Source organism: Oncorhynchus kisutch, linkage group LG13, assembly GCF_002021735.2.
Source record: "Oncorhynchus kisutch isolate 150728-3 linkage group LG13, Okis_V2, whole genome shotgun sequence".
In the NCBI taxonomy this organism is placed as follows: domain Eukaryota; kingdom Metazoa; phylum Chordata; class Actinopteri; order Salmoniformes; family Salmonidae; genus Oncorhynchus; species Oncorhynchus kisutch.
Window position 1 is genome coordinate 29,937,553 of NC_034186.2, and position 15,204 is coordinate 29,952,756.

At 44.3% G+C, this 15,204-nt stretch overlaps 1 protein-coding gene across 2 annotated transcripts in view; it reads right to left on the minus strand.

Moving 5' to 3' along the window:
* Positions 1-15,204, minus strand: part of LOC109902632 (xenotropic and polytropic retrovirus receptor 1 homolog) — a 94,827-nt gene that overhangs the window by 4,663 nt on the left and 74,960 nt on the right. For both annotated transcript variants that reach the window (XM_031785970.1, XM_020499151.2), the window contains exons 9-14: positions 14,868-15,047; positions 12,330-12,498; positions 11,077-11,271; positions 566-732; positions 347-486; positions 2-223 (exon numbers count right to left, since the gene is read on the minus strand). In XM_031785970.1, the coding sequence (XP_031641830.1) occupies positions 2-223; positions 347-486; positions 566-732; positions 11,077-11,271; positions 12,330-12,498; positions 14,868-15,047 (1,073 nt within the window). The remainder of the gene's footprint in view (position 1; positions 224-346; positions 487-565; positions 733-11,076; positions 11,272-12,329; positions 12,499-14,867; positions 15,048-15,204) is intronic.

The following is a 15,204-nucleotide window of genomic DNA, read 5'->3' on the forward strand; positions in this document are numbered from 1 at the left end:
CTGAGAGGACAGCAGGGGGCGCCGCAGGGACAGGCTGTAGCTGCGTTTCCAGCTCTTCTTGCCCTGACGGTTCCTGACTCCGTCCTCCTGGTCCATCATCTGCTCCAGCAGCGTCTGGTCGTCAGCGTTCAGCGGAGCCACCGAGATGTCCCTCACGGCACGGAACTCACCACAGTTATTCAGGTGCTCATTCTCCAGACGGAAGAAGTTCCAGACAAAACGCCTGTGTGTGGATACAGAATGAGGTATAACATAATGAGCAGAGAGAGAGAGAGAAAGAGAGGGGGGGGGGGCAGAGAGACAGAGAGAGAAGTAGTCTGTCCAGCTCTGTGATACTGTAACCCACCTGAACACCTCTAGAGGAGCCAGAACGGTGGCCACGATGTCTCCCACAGAGGGGATGTTGGTCATGGTGGTGAGGGAGATCTGGATGGTCCAGGCAAAACGCAGGATCACGTCCTCTATGATGGCACAGTAGTAGTATGCCTGGAAAATATAATGGCGAAGTCAGGTCAGAGGACGAGTGTGTGTGTGTTCATGCAGGTTATGTGTGTGTGATGCTCACTTTCTGTGGGTAGACAATCTCCTCCCTAAGGAAGGTGTTCTCCCCTGCTCCACGGTCAAACAGGCCCCAGTCCATCTTCAGGTCCCAGATCAGTGTGTACAGGGAGCTGACGGCTGAGAACACCATCAGCAGGTAGAAGAACATGTCTGCATCGGAATGCTTTTGTTCTGTGAAGCACAAACACAAAGCAATGAGTCCATCATTCGTCTGTATACCGATAGTGAAATCAAATAAATAAATACATTTTGCCCAATCTGTGTGCATTATACCTTGATAATTAAGAAGAACACATACGTTGCCTGCTTTGAACTGCGGACAGAAGCAGCTTGTTCATAAACGTTTGTCTCTGGTCTTCACTATCCCCACCAGAGGGAGAACTTCTACCATAAGTACTACATTTACTGAGACAGGTTACCATGGATGGAACATGTCATGCTAATTCTTAGTATACTATTCAGAGGCTCTTGAAACAACATGTTGATATGTCCTTCAGTTTGGCAATTCACTACTAATAAAAAGTGTATTTATTATGTTCTAATTTAATCTTGACGTCATGCCAGTTAGAATGTGTAGTGGTAACCAGCTCGGCAGTAGTGTCATGTTGATTTCCCTGTATCATAGCTGTGTATTTTGACTGGGCCAGACTCCCATGCTGCTCCAGCGACAGCCTGAATGCCTGGGGGATTATTGATGACTGAGGTATTCTAGTCTGATCTGCCTGGGCTCTGGGCTCTGGGCTCCCCCCCCCCCGCTGTGACAGAACAGTGTGGCCTGACACTGGGAGACTCACACACCAACAGGACACCCAGGCCTGGAAGACACGTTACGCAATGTGACACAACCACTCTTATGACAACTATTCACACCCAACTATTCACACCAGCCTCCTTTACCCAGGTGGAGAGTTCTGACTGAACTGAAAATGACTATGGTGAATCCCCTGGGTAAGTCTACTGTGCGTCTTAGAATAGTCTGTTGTATTGTTATTTTTCCCCATGAAGGAATATGACCAGTAAGTAACAGCAGGTGTGTGTGTGTGTGTGTGTGTTTGTGTGTGTTGTGTCTGTATACCTGTAGGTGTGTTATGTGTTTGTGTTCATATGTAGTGTATGTGAATGTGTGTGGGTTTTGTGGTGATTGACAGTCTAGTGTGCGTGAGGGTGTGTACATACAGTGTATATATATAGTCTTGTGAGTGTGCATAGAGTCAGTACAAAATAAGGTCAATTCAGATAGCCTGGGTAACCATTTAATTAACTATTTAGCAGTCTTATGGCTATTAAGCAGTCTTATGGCTATTTAGCAGTCCTATGGCTTGGTGGTAGAAGCTGTCTCGGAGCTTGTTGGTCCAAGAGACGACGCTACAGTGTGTGCATGCATGGTTGTGTGTGCACTGACAGACTGGTTAGATACACAGTCTGACCTGACCACACACAGACTCCAGCAGGGCTGAGACAGGGACAGTGCCATCCGTCATGGTCAATGCCTCCCACATACTGCCACCAGGGTGCCAGGAAAGTAACAGGGTACATTTTTCACAGAGAATTACATTGGTCCCTCTAGCCCTGCTCTCACCCTACAGTGGGTTCTGCATCAGGCTACGTCATCTAGTACCGTGTCCCCGCATTAACCCAGTATTACTAATATTATAAATATGTCCTGATGAGGTTTATCCCTCAGGCTTAAATGTTTTACGTCTCCCTTAAAAAAGTATTTTTGATATGTTCACAGCAGGCAATTGGGATTACATACATTATACATTACATACTCATTCAAGTTTGCAGGACAAACTTGTGTCCCAAAATGTGTAAATCCAGAATGAAGGAAAACTGGAGCATCCTAACACCACCAAACTACTGCATCAACAAACAATTACAGATACAGATAGATTGTACAGGTGCCTCAAAGCTGGGAAACTGAGAAATGACAAAGCAAAATGACAAAGAGAAAACAGATTTTTATAAATGTTTGTAATTTATAATAATAAAAACCTGGAAATATCACATTTACATAAGTATTCAGACAATTCACTCAGTACTTTGTTGAATCACATTTGGCAGCGATTACAGACTCAAGTCTTATTGGTTATGACGCTACAAGCTTGGCACACTTGTACTTAGGGAGTTTCTCCCATTCTTCTCTGCAGATCCTCTCAAGCTTTCTCAGGTTGTATGGGGATCGTCGCTGCACAGCTATTTTCAGGTCTCTCCAGAGATGTTCGATCGGGATCAAGTCCGGGATCTGGCTGGGCCACTGAAGGACATTCAGAGACTTGCCCAGAAGCCACTCCTGCTTTGTCTTGGCTGTGTGCTTAGGGTCATTGTCCTGTAGGAAGGTGAACCTTCACCCCTGAACATTCTGAATGTTCTGGAGCAGGTTTTCATTAAGGATCTCTCTGTACTTCGCTCCGTTCATCTTTCCCTCCACCCTGACTAGTGTCCCAGTCCCTGTCGCTGAAAAACATTGACACAGCATGATGCTGCCACCACGATGCTTCACCGTAGGGATGGTGCCAGGTTCCCTCTAGAAGTGACGCTTGGCATTCAGGCCAAATAGTTGGTTTCATCAGACCATTGGTTTCATCAGACCAGAGAATCTTGTTTCTCATGGTCTGAGAGTTCTTTAGGGGGCTTTTGGCAAACTCCAAGCGGGCTGTTATGTGCCTTTTACTGACGAGTGGCTTCCGTCTGGCCACTCTACCATAAAGGCCTGGTTAGTGGAGTGCTGCAGAGGTGGTTGTCCTTCTGGAAGCTTCTCCTATCTCCACAGAGGAACTCTTGAGCTTTGCCAGAGTGACCATCAGGTTCTTGGTCACCTCTCTGACCAACGCCCTTCTCCCCCGATTGCTCTGTTTGGCTTGGCGACCAGCCCTAGGAAGAGTCTTGGTATTTCCAAACTCCTTCCATTTATGAATGATGGAGGCCACTGTGTTCTTGGGGACCTTCAATGCTGCAGAAATGTTTTGGTATCCTCGACACAATCCATGGCACGGTTTTTTCTCTGACATGCACTGTCAACTGACCCTATATAGACAGGTGTGTGCCTTTCCAAATCATGTCCAATCAATTGAATGTACCACAGGTGGACTCCAATCAAGTTGTAGAAACATGTCAAGTATGATCAACGGAAACAGGATGCACCTGACCTCATAGAAAAGGGTCTGAATACTTATGTAATTCTGCATTTCTGTTTTTGTTTTTGTTCTTCTAAAAAAAAATGTTTTTTCTTTTGCCCCCAAATTCATGGTATCCAATTGTTAGTAATTACTATCTTGTCTCATCGCTACAACTCCTGTATGGCTGGGGAGAGACGAAGGTCGAAAGCCACGCGTCCTCCGAAACACAACCCAACCAAGCCGCACTGCTTCTTATCACAGCGTGCATCCAACCGGAAGCCAGCCATGTGTCGGAGGAAACACCGTGCACCGTGTACCTGGCGACCTTGGCTAGCGCGCACTGCGCCCGGCCCACCACAGGAGTCGCTGGTTCGCGATGAGACAAGGATATCCCTACCAGCCAAACCCTCCCTAACCCGGACGACACTAGGCCAATTGTGCGTCGCCCCACGGACCTCCCGGTCGCTGCCGGCTGCAACAGAGCGTGGGCGCAAACCCAGAGTCTCTGGTGGCACAGCTAGCGCTGCGATGCAGTGCCCTAGACCACTGCGCCACCCGGGAGGCGTGCAAACATTTCTTAAAAACTGTTTTCGCTTTGTCATTATGGGCCATTGTGTGTAGATTGATGATATATATATATATATATTCCAGTCCGTAACATTGCGCGTACTGAAATGTATTGAAAAAATATCTGGATTATGTTTGCATTGTTTATTTAAATGGTATTATTGCTAGGTATTACTGCACTGTTGTAGCTAGAAACACAAGCATTTAGCTGCACCTGCGATAACATCTGCTGTGTATGCAACCAATACAATTTCACCTGATTTGATATGATAGATCTGAAATCAAAAAATGTTGAATATGATCACATAAGCTACCACTCGTCCATCACTAAGCCTTTCTGGTTGGCCTCAAGGGCTCTGTAGGACTGATGTCTAGTGTGGGTGGCTGGTCATTGATCTGGAGCTAAATAGAGGACAACGGCGGTCACTTGCTTCTGTCACGCTCACTAAATGTTTGTGTTTAGCAGGGGCCTAAGCGGTTAAAAGACATTTAAGAGTGGGATGTTGCCATGACAGGCTCAGGACAGGCCTCCCATTGAAGGTTATAATAAGCACCTGGGAACCCGGGAAAAGCAATCATCTGTCTCTGGGTTGTTATCTGCTGCGGTGCTGCCTGCCTGGGATGTCTTGTACTGCTGTTCAGGTGATAAAGAATCTATTACCTGCCTGCCCCATCACTTTCACCACCCCCCTCTCCTCACAGAGCCTATCCAATCAGACACTGAGACCTAGCAAGACAAACAAAGGTTATTGACTCAGGGAAAGTGGCCTCGTGTTGAATTCACACGGCTGATTGGTAGTGAGATAGTGAGTCTGTGTAGTGATATTAGTACCTGCCTGGGTGGAGTATAATTTCTATGGATATGGATTTACATTACAGATACCGGTAGTTATATCTCAACTCCACCTACAACTAAATATGATGCTTGATCATAATAGGCAGCATGTCTCAGAGAGATAGTGTTGTTGTAACAGGGTTGAGGCAGAGTTCAGTGGGTATCATGACCCTGTTAGTTGGTTTGGGGAGTGTTAGAACGTTGAGCTCTTTCCTATGCAGTGGTTCTGGCAGCTCCGTGTGTCCATAGACAACAAAATCCTACTCAGTCAGCAAGCAATGGCATGGCCCTGGGTCTCATCTCTATTCCAGCAGCATCTGCCAGAGATGTGTTTCGCCGCAGGAAGGTTATTACAGCTCACTCTCCTCGAGCAAGTCCATCCTCTTCCCCTCTTCCACTGCTGCCCTCCCTCCCTCCCTCCCTCCCTCCCTCCCTCCCTCCCTCCCTCCCTCCCTCCCTCCCTCCCTCCCTGCTCTCTGCTCTCCTTTCTCCTCTTATATCTGATGATCAGTTCAACTTTTCCTTTCATCGTCATTGTCGTTTTACTCTCACCTACACGGCTGGTCTATTATTCCTCTTTAGCGTTAACACTTTTTTAATATTAATATATTTTTAGTCTTAGGAACATTTTCCCTCTGTCTGTCACCTAGTCCATGTCTTCTAACTGATCCATTGTCCCACCCACACTCTATCGGCCAATCATTGTCTTTCCCACCAGACCAATTCTGCTATTTTGTGTTTTTTTTGCGCTGATCTTAATTAAATGTTGTTGTACATAATGTTTCCACCATTGTTTCCTATGGCTGTTAAGAGTATCTGGACATCAGAACAGCGATTAATAACCTCGATTTGGATGAAGATTTCTACTTCAAAGAGGCAAAAGTAAAAGGTCATAAGTAAATCAGAACATGCTAATCCAGAGGCGGCACTCCTAGTGGCCTGTAATTTTGATGCAGGAAAACTGAAATCTATTTTAGCTAATTTCTTGTCACATGTGCAACAAGAGGCAAAACATCTCTAGATCACCTCTACTCCACACACAGAAACGCATACAAAGCTCTCCCTCGCACTCCATTTGGCAAATCTGACCATAATTATATCCTCCTGATTCCTGCTTACAAGCAAAAACTCAAACAGGAAGTACCAGTGACGCGCTCAATACGGAAGAGGTCCGATGAAGTGGATGCTAAACTACAGGATTGTTTTGCTAGAGCAGACTGGAATATGTTCCGGGATTCATCCGATGGCACTGAGGAGTTCACCACATCAGTCACCGGCTTCATTAATAAGTGCATCGACGACGTCGTCCCCAGAGTGACTGTACGTACATATTCCAACCTTTAAACAGGCAAAGCATCAATATAGGTCTTAGATTGATTCCTACTACACCAGCTCCGACACTCGTCGGATGAGGCAGGGCTTACAAATGATTATTACAAAGTGAAACCCAGCCACGACCTGCCCAGTGACGCGAGCCTACCAGACGAGCTAAATGCCTTCTATGCTCTCTTCAAGGCAACCAACACTGAACCATGCATGAAAGCATCAGCTGTTCCGGGCGACTGTGTGATCACGCTCTCCATAACCGAGGTGAGTAAGAACTTTAAACATCAACATTCACAAGGCCGCGGGGCCAGACGGATTACCAGGACGCGTACTCAGAGCATGTGTTGACCAGCTAAGTATCTATCATTGTCAACACACACCAACACAGATGTAAAGAAGGCACAGCAATGCCTCTTCCCTCTCAGGAGGCTGAAAAGATTTGGCATGGGCCCTCAGATCCTATAAACGTTCTACAGCTGCACCATTGAGAGCATCTTGACTGTCTGTATCACCGCTGTGTATGGCAACTGCTTGGCATCCGACCGCAAGGTGCTACAGAAGGTAGTGCGTACAGTACATCACTGGGGCCACTCCCTACCATCCAGGACCTATGCTAGGTGGTGTCAGAGGAAGGACCCAAAAATTGTCAAATACTCCAGCCACCCAAGTCATAGTTCTCTCTGCTACTGCCCGGCAAGCGGTACTGACGCACCAAGTCTACTCTGGAACCAACAGGATCCTGAACAGCTTCTACCTAGTTGTAAATGAGAACTTGTTTTGAACTAGCCTGCCTGGTTAAATAAAGGTGAAATAAATAAAAATACCCTCAAGCCATAACACAGCTAAATAGTCAGTTAAATAGTTAACCAAATAGCTACCTGGTCTATCTGCATTGACCTTTTTTGCACTAACTTTGTTTCATCACATACGCTGCTGCTACTGTTTATTATATGTCACTTTAGTCCTAGTTATATGTACATATCTACCTCAATTACCTCGTACCCCTGCACAGGGACTTGAATCTGGTATCCTGTGTATGTAGCCAAGTTATCTTTACTCATTGTGTATTTATTATTACTTTTATTATTACTTGCTCTACTTTTCTATTATTTCTCTGTTTCCTTTCTCTCTGCATTGTTGGGAAGGGCCTGTAAGTAAGCATTTCACTGTTAGTCTACACCTTTTGTTTACGAAGCAAGTGTCAAATAAAATGTTATTTTATTTTCATTAAGCTACTACTGTACAAGAGCAGATCCCATATTGATCCTGAATAAAGTATTTTGCCATACTGTCAGGCTCAATATCCTGTGGTTCTGGGGACTCTAAACTCTAAAGTCAGGAAATCCCGTCGTCCTTTTCCTACATTTCCAGGAACATCAGCTGGGACAACATACACAGCATCAGTCTTTGATTTAATTATAGATTATTTCTACTGTAATCGTCTATTCACAGGACTGCCAAAACTGGATCTGCACAACTTCAGTCTTTAACCTGCATTCAAATTAATCCAACTCCTTTAATATATCGTAGGAGGGTACATACTAAAACCTAGTAGGAGGGTACATACTAAAACCTAGTAGGAGGGTACATACTAAAACCTAGTAGGAGGGTACATACTAAAACCTAGTAGGAGGGTACATACTAAAACCTAGTAGGAGGGTACATACTAAAACCTAGTAGGAGGGTACATACTAAAACCTAGTAGGAGGGTACATACTAAAACCTAGTAGGAGGGTACATACTAAAACCTAGTAGGAGGGTACATACTAAACCTAGTAGGAGGGTACATACTAAAACCTAGTAGGAGGGTACATACTAAAACCTAGTAGGAGGGTACATACTAAAACCTAGTAGGAGGGTACATACTAAAACCTAGTAGGAGGGTACATACTAAAACCTAGTAGGAGGGTACATACTAAAACCTAGTAGGAGGGTACATACTAAAACCTAGTAGGAGGGTACATACTAAAACCTAGTAGGAGGGTACATACTAAAACCTAGTAGGAGGGTACATACTAAAACCTAGTAGGAGGGTACATACTAAACCTAGTAGGAGGGTACATACTAAAACCTAGTAGGAGGGTACATACTAAAACCTAGTAGGAGGGTACATACTAAAACCTAGTAGGAGGGTACATACTAAAACCTAGTAGGAGGGTACATACTAAAACCTAGTAGGAGGGTACATACTAAAACCTTGTAGGAGGGTACATACTAAAACCTAGTAGGAGGGTACATACTAAAACCTAGTAGGAGGGTACATACTAAAACCTAGTAGGAGGGTACATACTAAAACCTAGTAGGAGGGTACATACTAAAACCTAGTAGGAGGGTACATACTAAAACCTAGTAGGAGGGTACATACTAAAACCTAGTAGGAGGGTACATACTAAAACCTAGTAGGAGGGTACATACTAAAACCTAGTAGGAGGGTACATACTAAAACCTAGTAGGAGGGTACATACTAAAACCTAGTAGGAGGGTACATACTAAAACCTAGTAGGAGGGTACATACAAAAACCTAGTAGGAGGGTACATACTAAAACCTAGTAGGGGGGTACATACTAAAACCTAGTAGGAGGGTACATACTAAAACCTAGTAGGAGGGTACATACTAAAACCTAGTAGGAGGGTACATACTAAAACCTAGTAGGAGGGTACATACTAAAACCTAGTAGGAGGGTACATACTAAAACCTAGTAGGAGGGTACATACTAAAACCTAGTAGGAGGGTACATACTAAAACCTAGTAGGAGGGTACATACTAAAACCCAGTAGGAGGGTACATACTAAAACCTAGTAGGAGGGTACATACTAAAACCTAGTAGGAGGGTACATACTAAAACCTAGTAGGAGGGTACATACTAAAACCTAGTAGGAGGGTACATTTTACCCTCTGCATTGAGTCCCTTTTGCATTATTATACATTTATTGTAATGTGAATATAGCACAGTTCTCCGTGGTATTGGTGTAATACTGGAATCAATGGGGTCATGAGGCAGCATCAGAGCACTACTTTGTGGATGTATAATAAAGGTGATATATCCATACACAACCTGGGAGCCCTGCCAACATTTCTTATGCTGATTTACTACCGCTGTGCCCGACATGAACATGATTCAATACAGAGCGATGATCATCATGTGTGCTGTGCGGCGCTCTGTTCTGCTTATGAAACAGATGCTCTGTAATTTAGGTGCTAGGCTCCGGTCCACTGGGTCCAGGCCTCATTTATCTATCCCATCTACTGTATGTCACAACAGAACTGTCAAACTCTGTGGCCAAGATGCACCTCACCTCCACATTCACATCTGGCTAGACCAGTCGATTGGCCCATACAGCAGACATACCAACATATACTGTATACTGTGACTCAGACTGAGTCTAGCAACAATAAAGAGTAATGGACTGGACAATTTGATAAGTATTTTCACATTTTTAATAGTCTAACCCATATGCATCTCTTTTAGATTCTAATGACTATGAAGAACATACTTCAAATATGTATGGAAACCCTGTGCATACACGTTTTGTAACGTGTATGCACGTATTCTCAATTTGGTAGCCATGCCAACGCAGTTGAAAGACTGCGGGTTAAGTGGGTATGGTAGTCTGGATATTCCCTCCATCCCTTCTCACTTAACGCCCCCGACTCTACCTCTCTGTTAAAAAGGGGGGGATGAAACAGGTCTTCACACAGCATATGAAATGAAGAGGGCTCATTAGTCTAGGGTCCACAGGGCTGAAGACTAGAGGAATGGACCGACTGACGGTAGGAGGAAAAAGCCTTAATGGATTAATTTCCTAAGAACCTTAAACCTCCTCACTGCCTCCAAACTGACAGCCAAATGGAGTCAGGTTACAGAAGAAACACAAACATTGATTTAAATGTATAAAGAAAAATGAAGCAAAAATCATGCTGTGCAGTAACATTTAACATTTTCAAAGGTTGAGCGGAAGTTTAAAAGCTGGCATTTGCACAAATAAATATATAACTGTCGATGGACGAGCATATAAATAATGAAATGGCAAAAACCGCTTAGCAAACTGCTTTGAAATTATCCACTTGGACAAACATCTATGCAGCCAAGATATGAGATTGCACAAAGGCAGAATATTGAAGGGATGCTGTTGTGATAACACCTCTGAACCAGATTAATCAGCGGCTGATTGTGGAGCTGGAGAATGACAAGTCTCTCTCTCTCTCTCTCTCTCTCTCTCTCTCTCTCTCTCTCTCTCTCTCTCTCTCTCTCTCTCTCTCTCTCTCTCTCTCTCTCTCTCTCTCTCTCTCTCTCTCTCTCTCTCTCTCTCTCTCTCTCTCTCTCTCTCTCTCTCTCTCTCTCTCTCTCTCTCTCTCTCTCTCTCTCTCTCTCTCTCTCTCTCTCTCTCTCTCTCTCTCTCTCTCTCTCTCTCTCTCTCTCTCTCTCTCTCTCTCTCTCTCTCTCTCTCTCTCTCTCTCTCTCTCTCAACCTTGTCTATGCTGTGCTTTAGTACTTTTTCATTTCCATTATAATGAGGCATTGACAAATAGAGAAGAAATCCAGCCATTTGCACTCAAGGTCAGCTCTGCTTTCATTGTGTTCATACAGCTTGTGATGATCTGAGTTTCAGCATTCAGCATTCCCCTTCCTGTCCAACTAGCTCAAAAAGCTAGGTGTGTCTCCTTACCTTTGTGGGTGCTGTAGAGTGCAGCGAAGGTGACCACAAAGAAGGTGGTGGAGTATTTGCCAGCGTTGACCAGGTGAGGGAAAGCTCGCTTGGTGTCTCGGTACCGACGGAGGCACTGCACGAAACGGAACCAAGCGGGCAGACACTGGATGATGGCACGTAGACCGTAGGAGTAACTGTGGCATGTGTAATCACCTAGTGGGAATGGGGGAGAAAATGACACTTTAACAACCAAAACATTCAAACATTAATCAAACACAGCCATATTTTCATGATGTATATGGTTTTGGTATCAACCATTCTTATAGCTTGACCTTTTGAACTGTTCTGTTAGAATGGAATGGGTTTGTTGGACTCACTGAGAGACAGCTCAAGGTCATTTGTGGACTAGCTAGCTGTAGTCCCAGTGCTTTGACTCATTGCCATACACCCACATTGTCCTGTCCCCTCTCCTCTCTCCTTCTCCCACACACACAGAATAAGAATAATAATCACAATCAGAGGAAGGTGTCAGAGGAAGGTGTCAGAGGAAGGCCCTAAAAATGGTCAAAGTCTCCAGGCTCATACGCTGCTGCTAATGTTTATTATCTGTCACTTTAGTCCTAGTTACATGTACATATCTACCTCAATGACCTCGTACCCCTGCACATCGACTCGGTACTGGTACCCTGTTTATGTAGCCAAGTTATCATTACTAACTTTTATTATTACATGTTATTTCTCTATTTCCTTTCTCTCTGCATTGTTGGGAAGGGCCCGTAAGCATTTCACTGTTAGTCTACACCTGTTGTTTATGAAGCTTGTGACAAATACATTTTGATTTGACTCTCTGAGTGGACAGCTAATCAACATGAGAGTCACACTGCTGGACACAAACATTTCCATTCAATTACCTCGCTGCTGATTTTTCAGGCCACAGCAGAGGGCTGCAAATTACTGAGGAGAACCATTAATAACTAATTTTCCAGACAAACAAACAGACACAGTCAGACTTGCAGACAGAGAGAGGCAGACAGGCAGACAGACAGACAGGTCCCACTGAATATTGACTGGAGTCAGAGAGAGCTAAACCATTCCACCTCAGTACATGTCTCCTAAACAAAACTGTTATAGATGAGTTTGAACAGAGCTGCTGAACCAGCATGATATATAGGTTTGGGTTACATACATTCAGCTGTTCCTTCACTGCATACCTGACATGACAGTTCTGCACTTACAGAGCAACAGTAGGTACTCGTTATGGTCTAACTCACTGTTGAACATGGGCAGGAGGCCTTTGCGGTCGGTCCATTTGAGCTCAAAGCTGTAGAAGCAGATGAGATACTCCAGGTCCATCAGTACAATCACCAGAGAGTTGAGCTGGTCGGCCAGCCAGAAGTCTGCAAACTCCACGCGATGGAACGGCGCCGTGAACACACGGAACTAGGAGACAGACAGACAGAGTTAGTAGTCCCATACAAGACACAGGAGATCTTATTAAATACATATGCTTCCACTGAAGGGGTGCAATGTGTGTTGGAATAGTCTGAGGTTAAGATAACATTGACAGCTCTTCTGTCTACAGTACACCTCTGCATACTAATGCCACTAGAACTCCCATGCTTGTCTCACAATAAGCCATTTAAGACATTACAAATAACCAAAGAGAAGGGATACACATGTAAAGACCTGGGCTACAACCATGTATAAGAGACTTGAACACTGAGGAAGCTCATTGTCATGCAGCAAATGAGGCTGTAATGTACAGGGTATTATAAACTGGGTGGATCGATCCCTGAATGCAAATTGGCTCACAGCCGTGGTATATCAGACCGTATACCACGGGTATGACAAAACATTTATTTTTACTGCTATAATTATGTTGGTAACCAGTTTATAATATCAATAAGGCACCTTAGGGGTTTGTGGTATATTGCCAATATACCACGTTAAGGACTGTATCCAGGCACTCCGCGTTGTGTTGTGCATATGAACAGCCCTTAGTCGTGGTATATTGGCTATATACCGCACCCCCTCGGGCCTTGTTGCTTAATTAGAGTAGTGGAAGACGAGAGGGCAGAGCAGAACAGGAAGCTACTCTCCAAATGAGCTGGGACATGTTGAGGTCATGAGCCCTGCAACAGCCAGCAGTCCTATTATCTCCCTACAGTAAATGGACTGCTGGATACCTATGGAAAGCCTAATGAGGCTCGAGCTGGATTGTGTCAACCTGTCACTCATTTAACAGAGCTATTGCCACACCAGCAATAGTTTGCCCCTCACTGAGAGGTACTGCTTAGGTAGGTATATATGGGCTCACATTCTGTGAATGGCTGGTGAAGTAATAGACCATATTTTTTTCCATTTCTATTTTATTACACCTTTACCAGGTAGGCCAGTAGAGGACAACTTCTCATTTACAACTGCGACCTGGCCAAGATAAAGCAAAGCAAAACAATGTGACAAAAACAACAACACAGAGTTACACATAGACAAACGTACAGTCAATAACACAAAATAAAATAAAAATAGAAAAATCTATGTACAGTGTGTGCAAATGTAGAAGAGTAGGGAGGTAGGCGATAAATAGGCCCTAGGAGGTGAATTAATTATAATTTAGCATTAATACTGGAGTGATAGATGTGCAGATGATGATGTGCAAGTAGAGATACTGGGGTGCAAAAGAGCAAGAGGGTAAGTAATAATATGGGGATGAGGTAGTTGGGTGTGCTATTTACAGATTGCTGTGTACAGATACAGTGATCGGTAAGCTGCTCAGACAGCTGATGCTTGAAGATAGAGAGGGATAAGATGAGACTTGATTTGCAGAGAAATTATATTTTTGCTGACACAGTAGTCAATCCGACACTCCACACATGCACAAACATGACGGTCTGGGAGCAGCACAGGGTCAACTGCATGGCCATGCCCCTGGAGAAGTCTGATTTAATATAGCCTAATATGATTGGGTTTACTAGTGCTTTGGGTATGGTTTCTGTTGGGACTGGATCATGTTATCATGGGTCTGTGAATGAGACTGTGGGTGAATGGGAATGATACTCTCCCCCTCTTGCCTCCAGGGTGCTACACAGCCTCACTACGCAGCCTGACCGAGTCCCAGATTGTTTCAGTTGCAAATGTCAAACAGTATTGATTCATCCTGTTATGTATGTGAGTTAATGAAAGATTTCTACCTGCCAATATATGCCATTATTGATCTCCACACCATCTCCATACACATAAATTATAGACATTCAGAAGATAAACCTTCCTCAAAATGTATTCATTGTGTAAACAAACACACCAGGCAATCTGTCTCGATTTGTTCTCTCATTATGTGTTTGTCCTCAGGTTAGTTTCTGTGTTCAGTGTGGGTGTGTGGCTCTCTAGGATGCTGCACAGGCCCCAATGGAGCCCAATCAAAGCTGGAGAGGGCTGTGAAATGGCTCGGAGGGCTGGGTAACTAAGGGATGGGGAGGATTGGAGGAGCAGCATACTGATGGATCCATCCCTGTAATGATTGCACAGTCACAGCCGCCACATCCCCAGGGACCCGCCTGCATTCTATTATCCCTCACCCCACTGGCCTCTGTCTCACACACACACTGAATCCTCCTACCTCCCATCCCCATCCCCCTAGCCAGCAAACATCAGACAAGTAAAAGACAAGCTGAATACAACAAAACACAATACAGTAGGAGAAAGATATCAAATACAGTGTTGTACAAACAAACACCAGTTGAGTTGGGTTTCATTGTACTGATATAATATCATCATTATAATACAGTAGTTCCAGGGAAGAAGGAGCTCACCAGCAGTTTGAGCAGCCAGAAGCGGGACTTGTAGTAGCCAGTCTTGAAGGGGTTGATGAGGAAAAGGAGCATGAAGCCGTAGAGGATGAGGGGGTTGACCTGCATGGGCAGCATGGTGTACTCAGAGTACAGACAGGACAGGATGCTCATACACCACAGCACCCCCAGGAACCCTGCAATCTAGGGAAGAATTCAATAGATAAAGCAATCAAACACGCAATAGATTTTTTATTCAACTACCTTTATAACACTTTATATAATTCGTCCTTGGCAATATGATCAGAAAAAAACATAGTGCATGTCTTCAGATTAGTATTATTGTTGAAATGTTTAATTT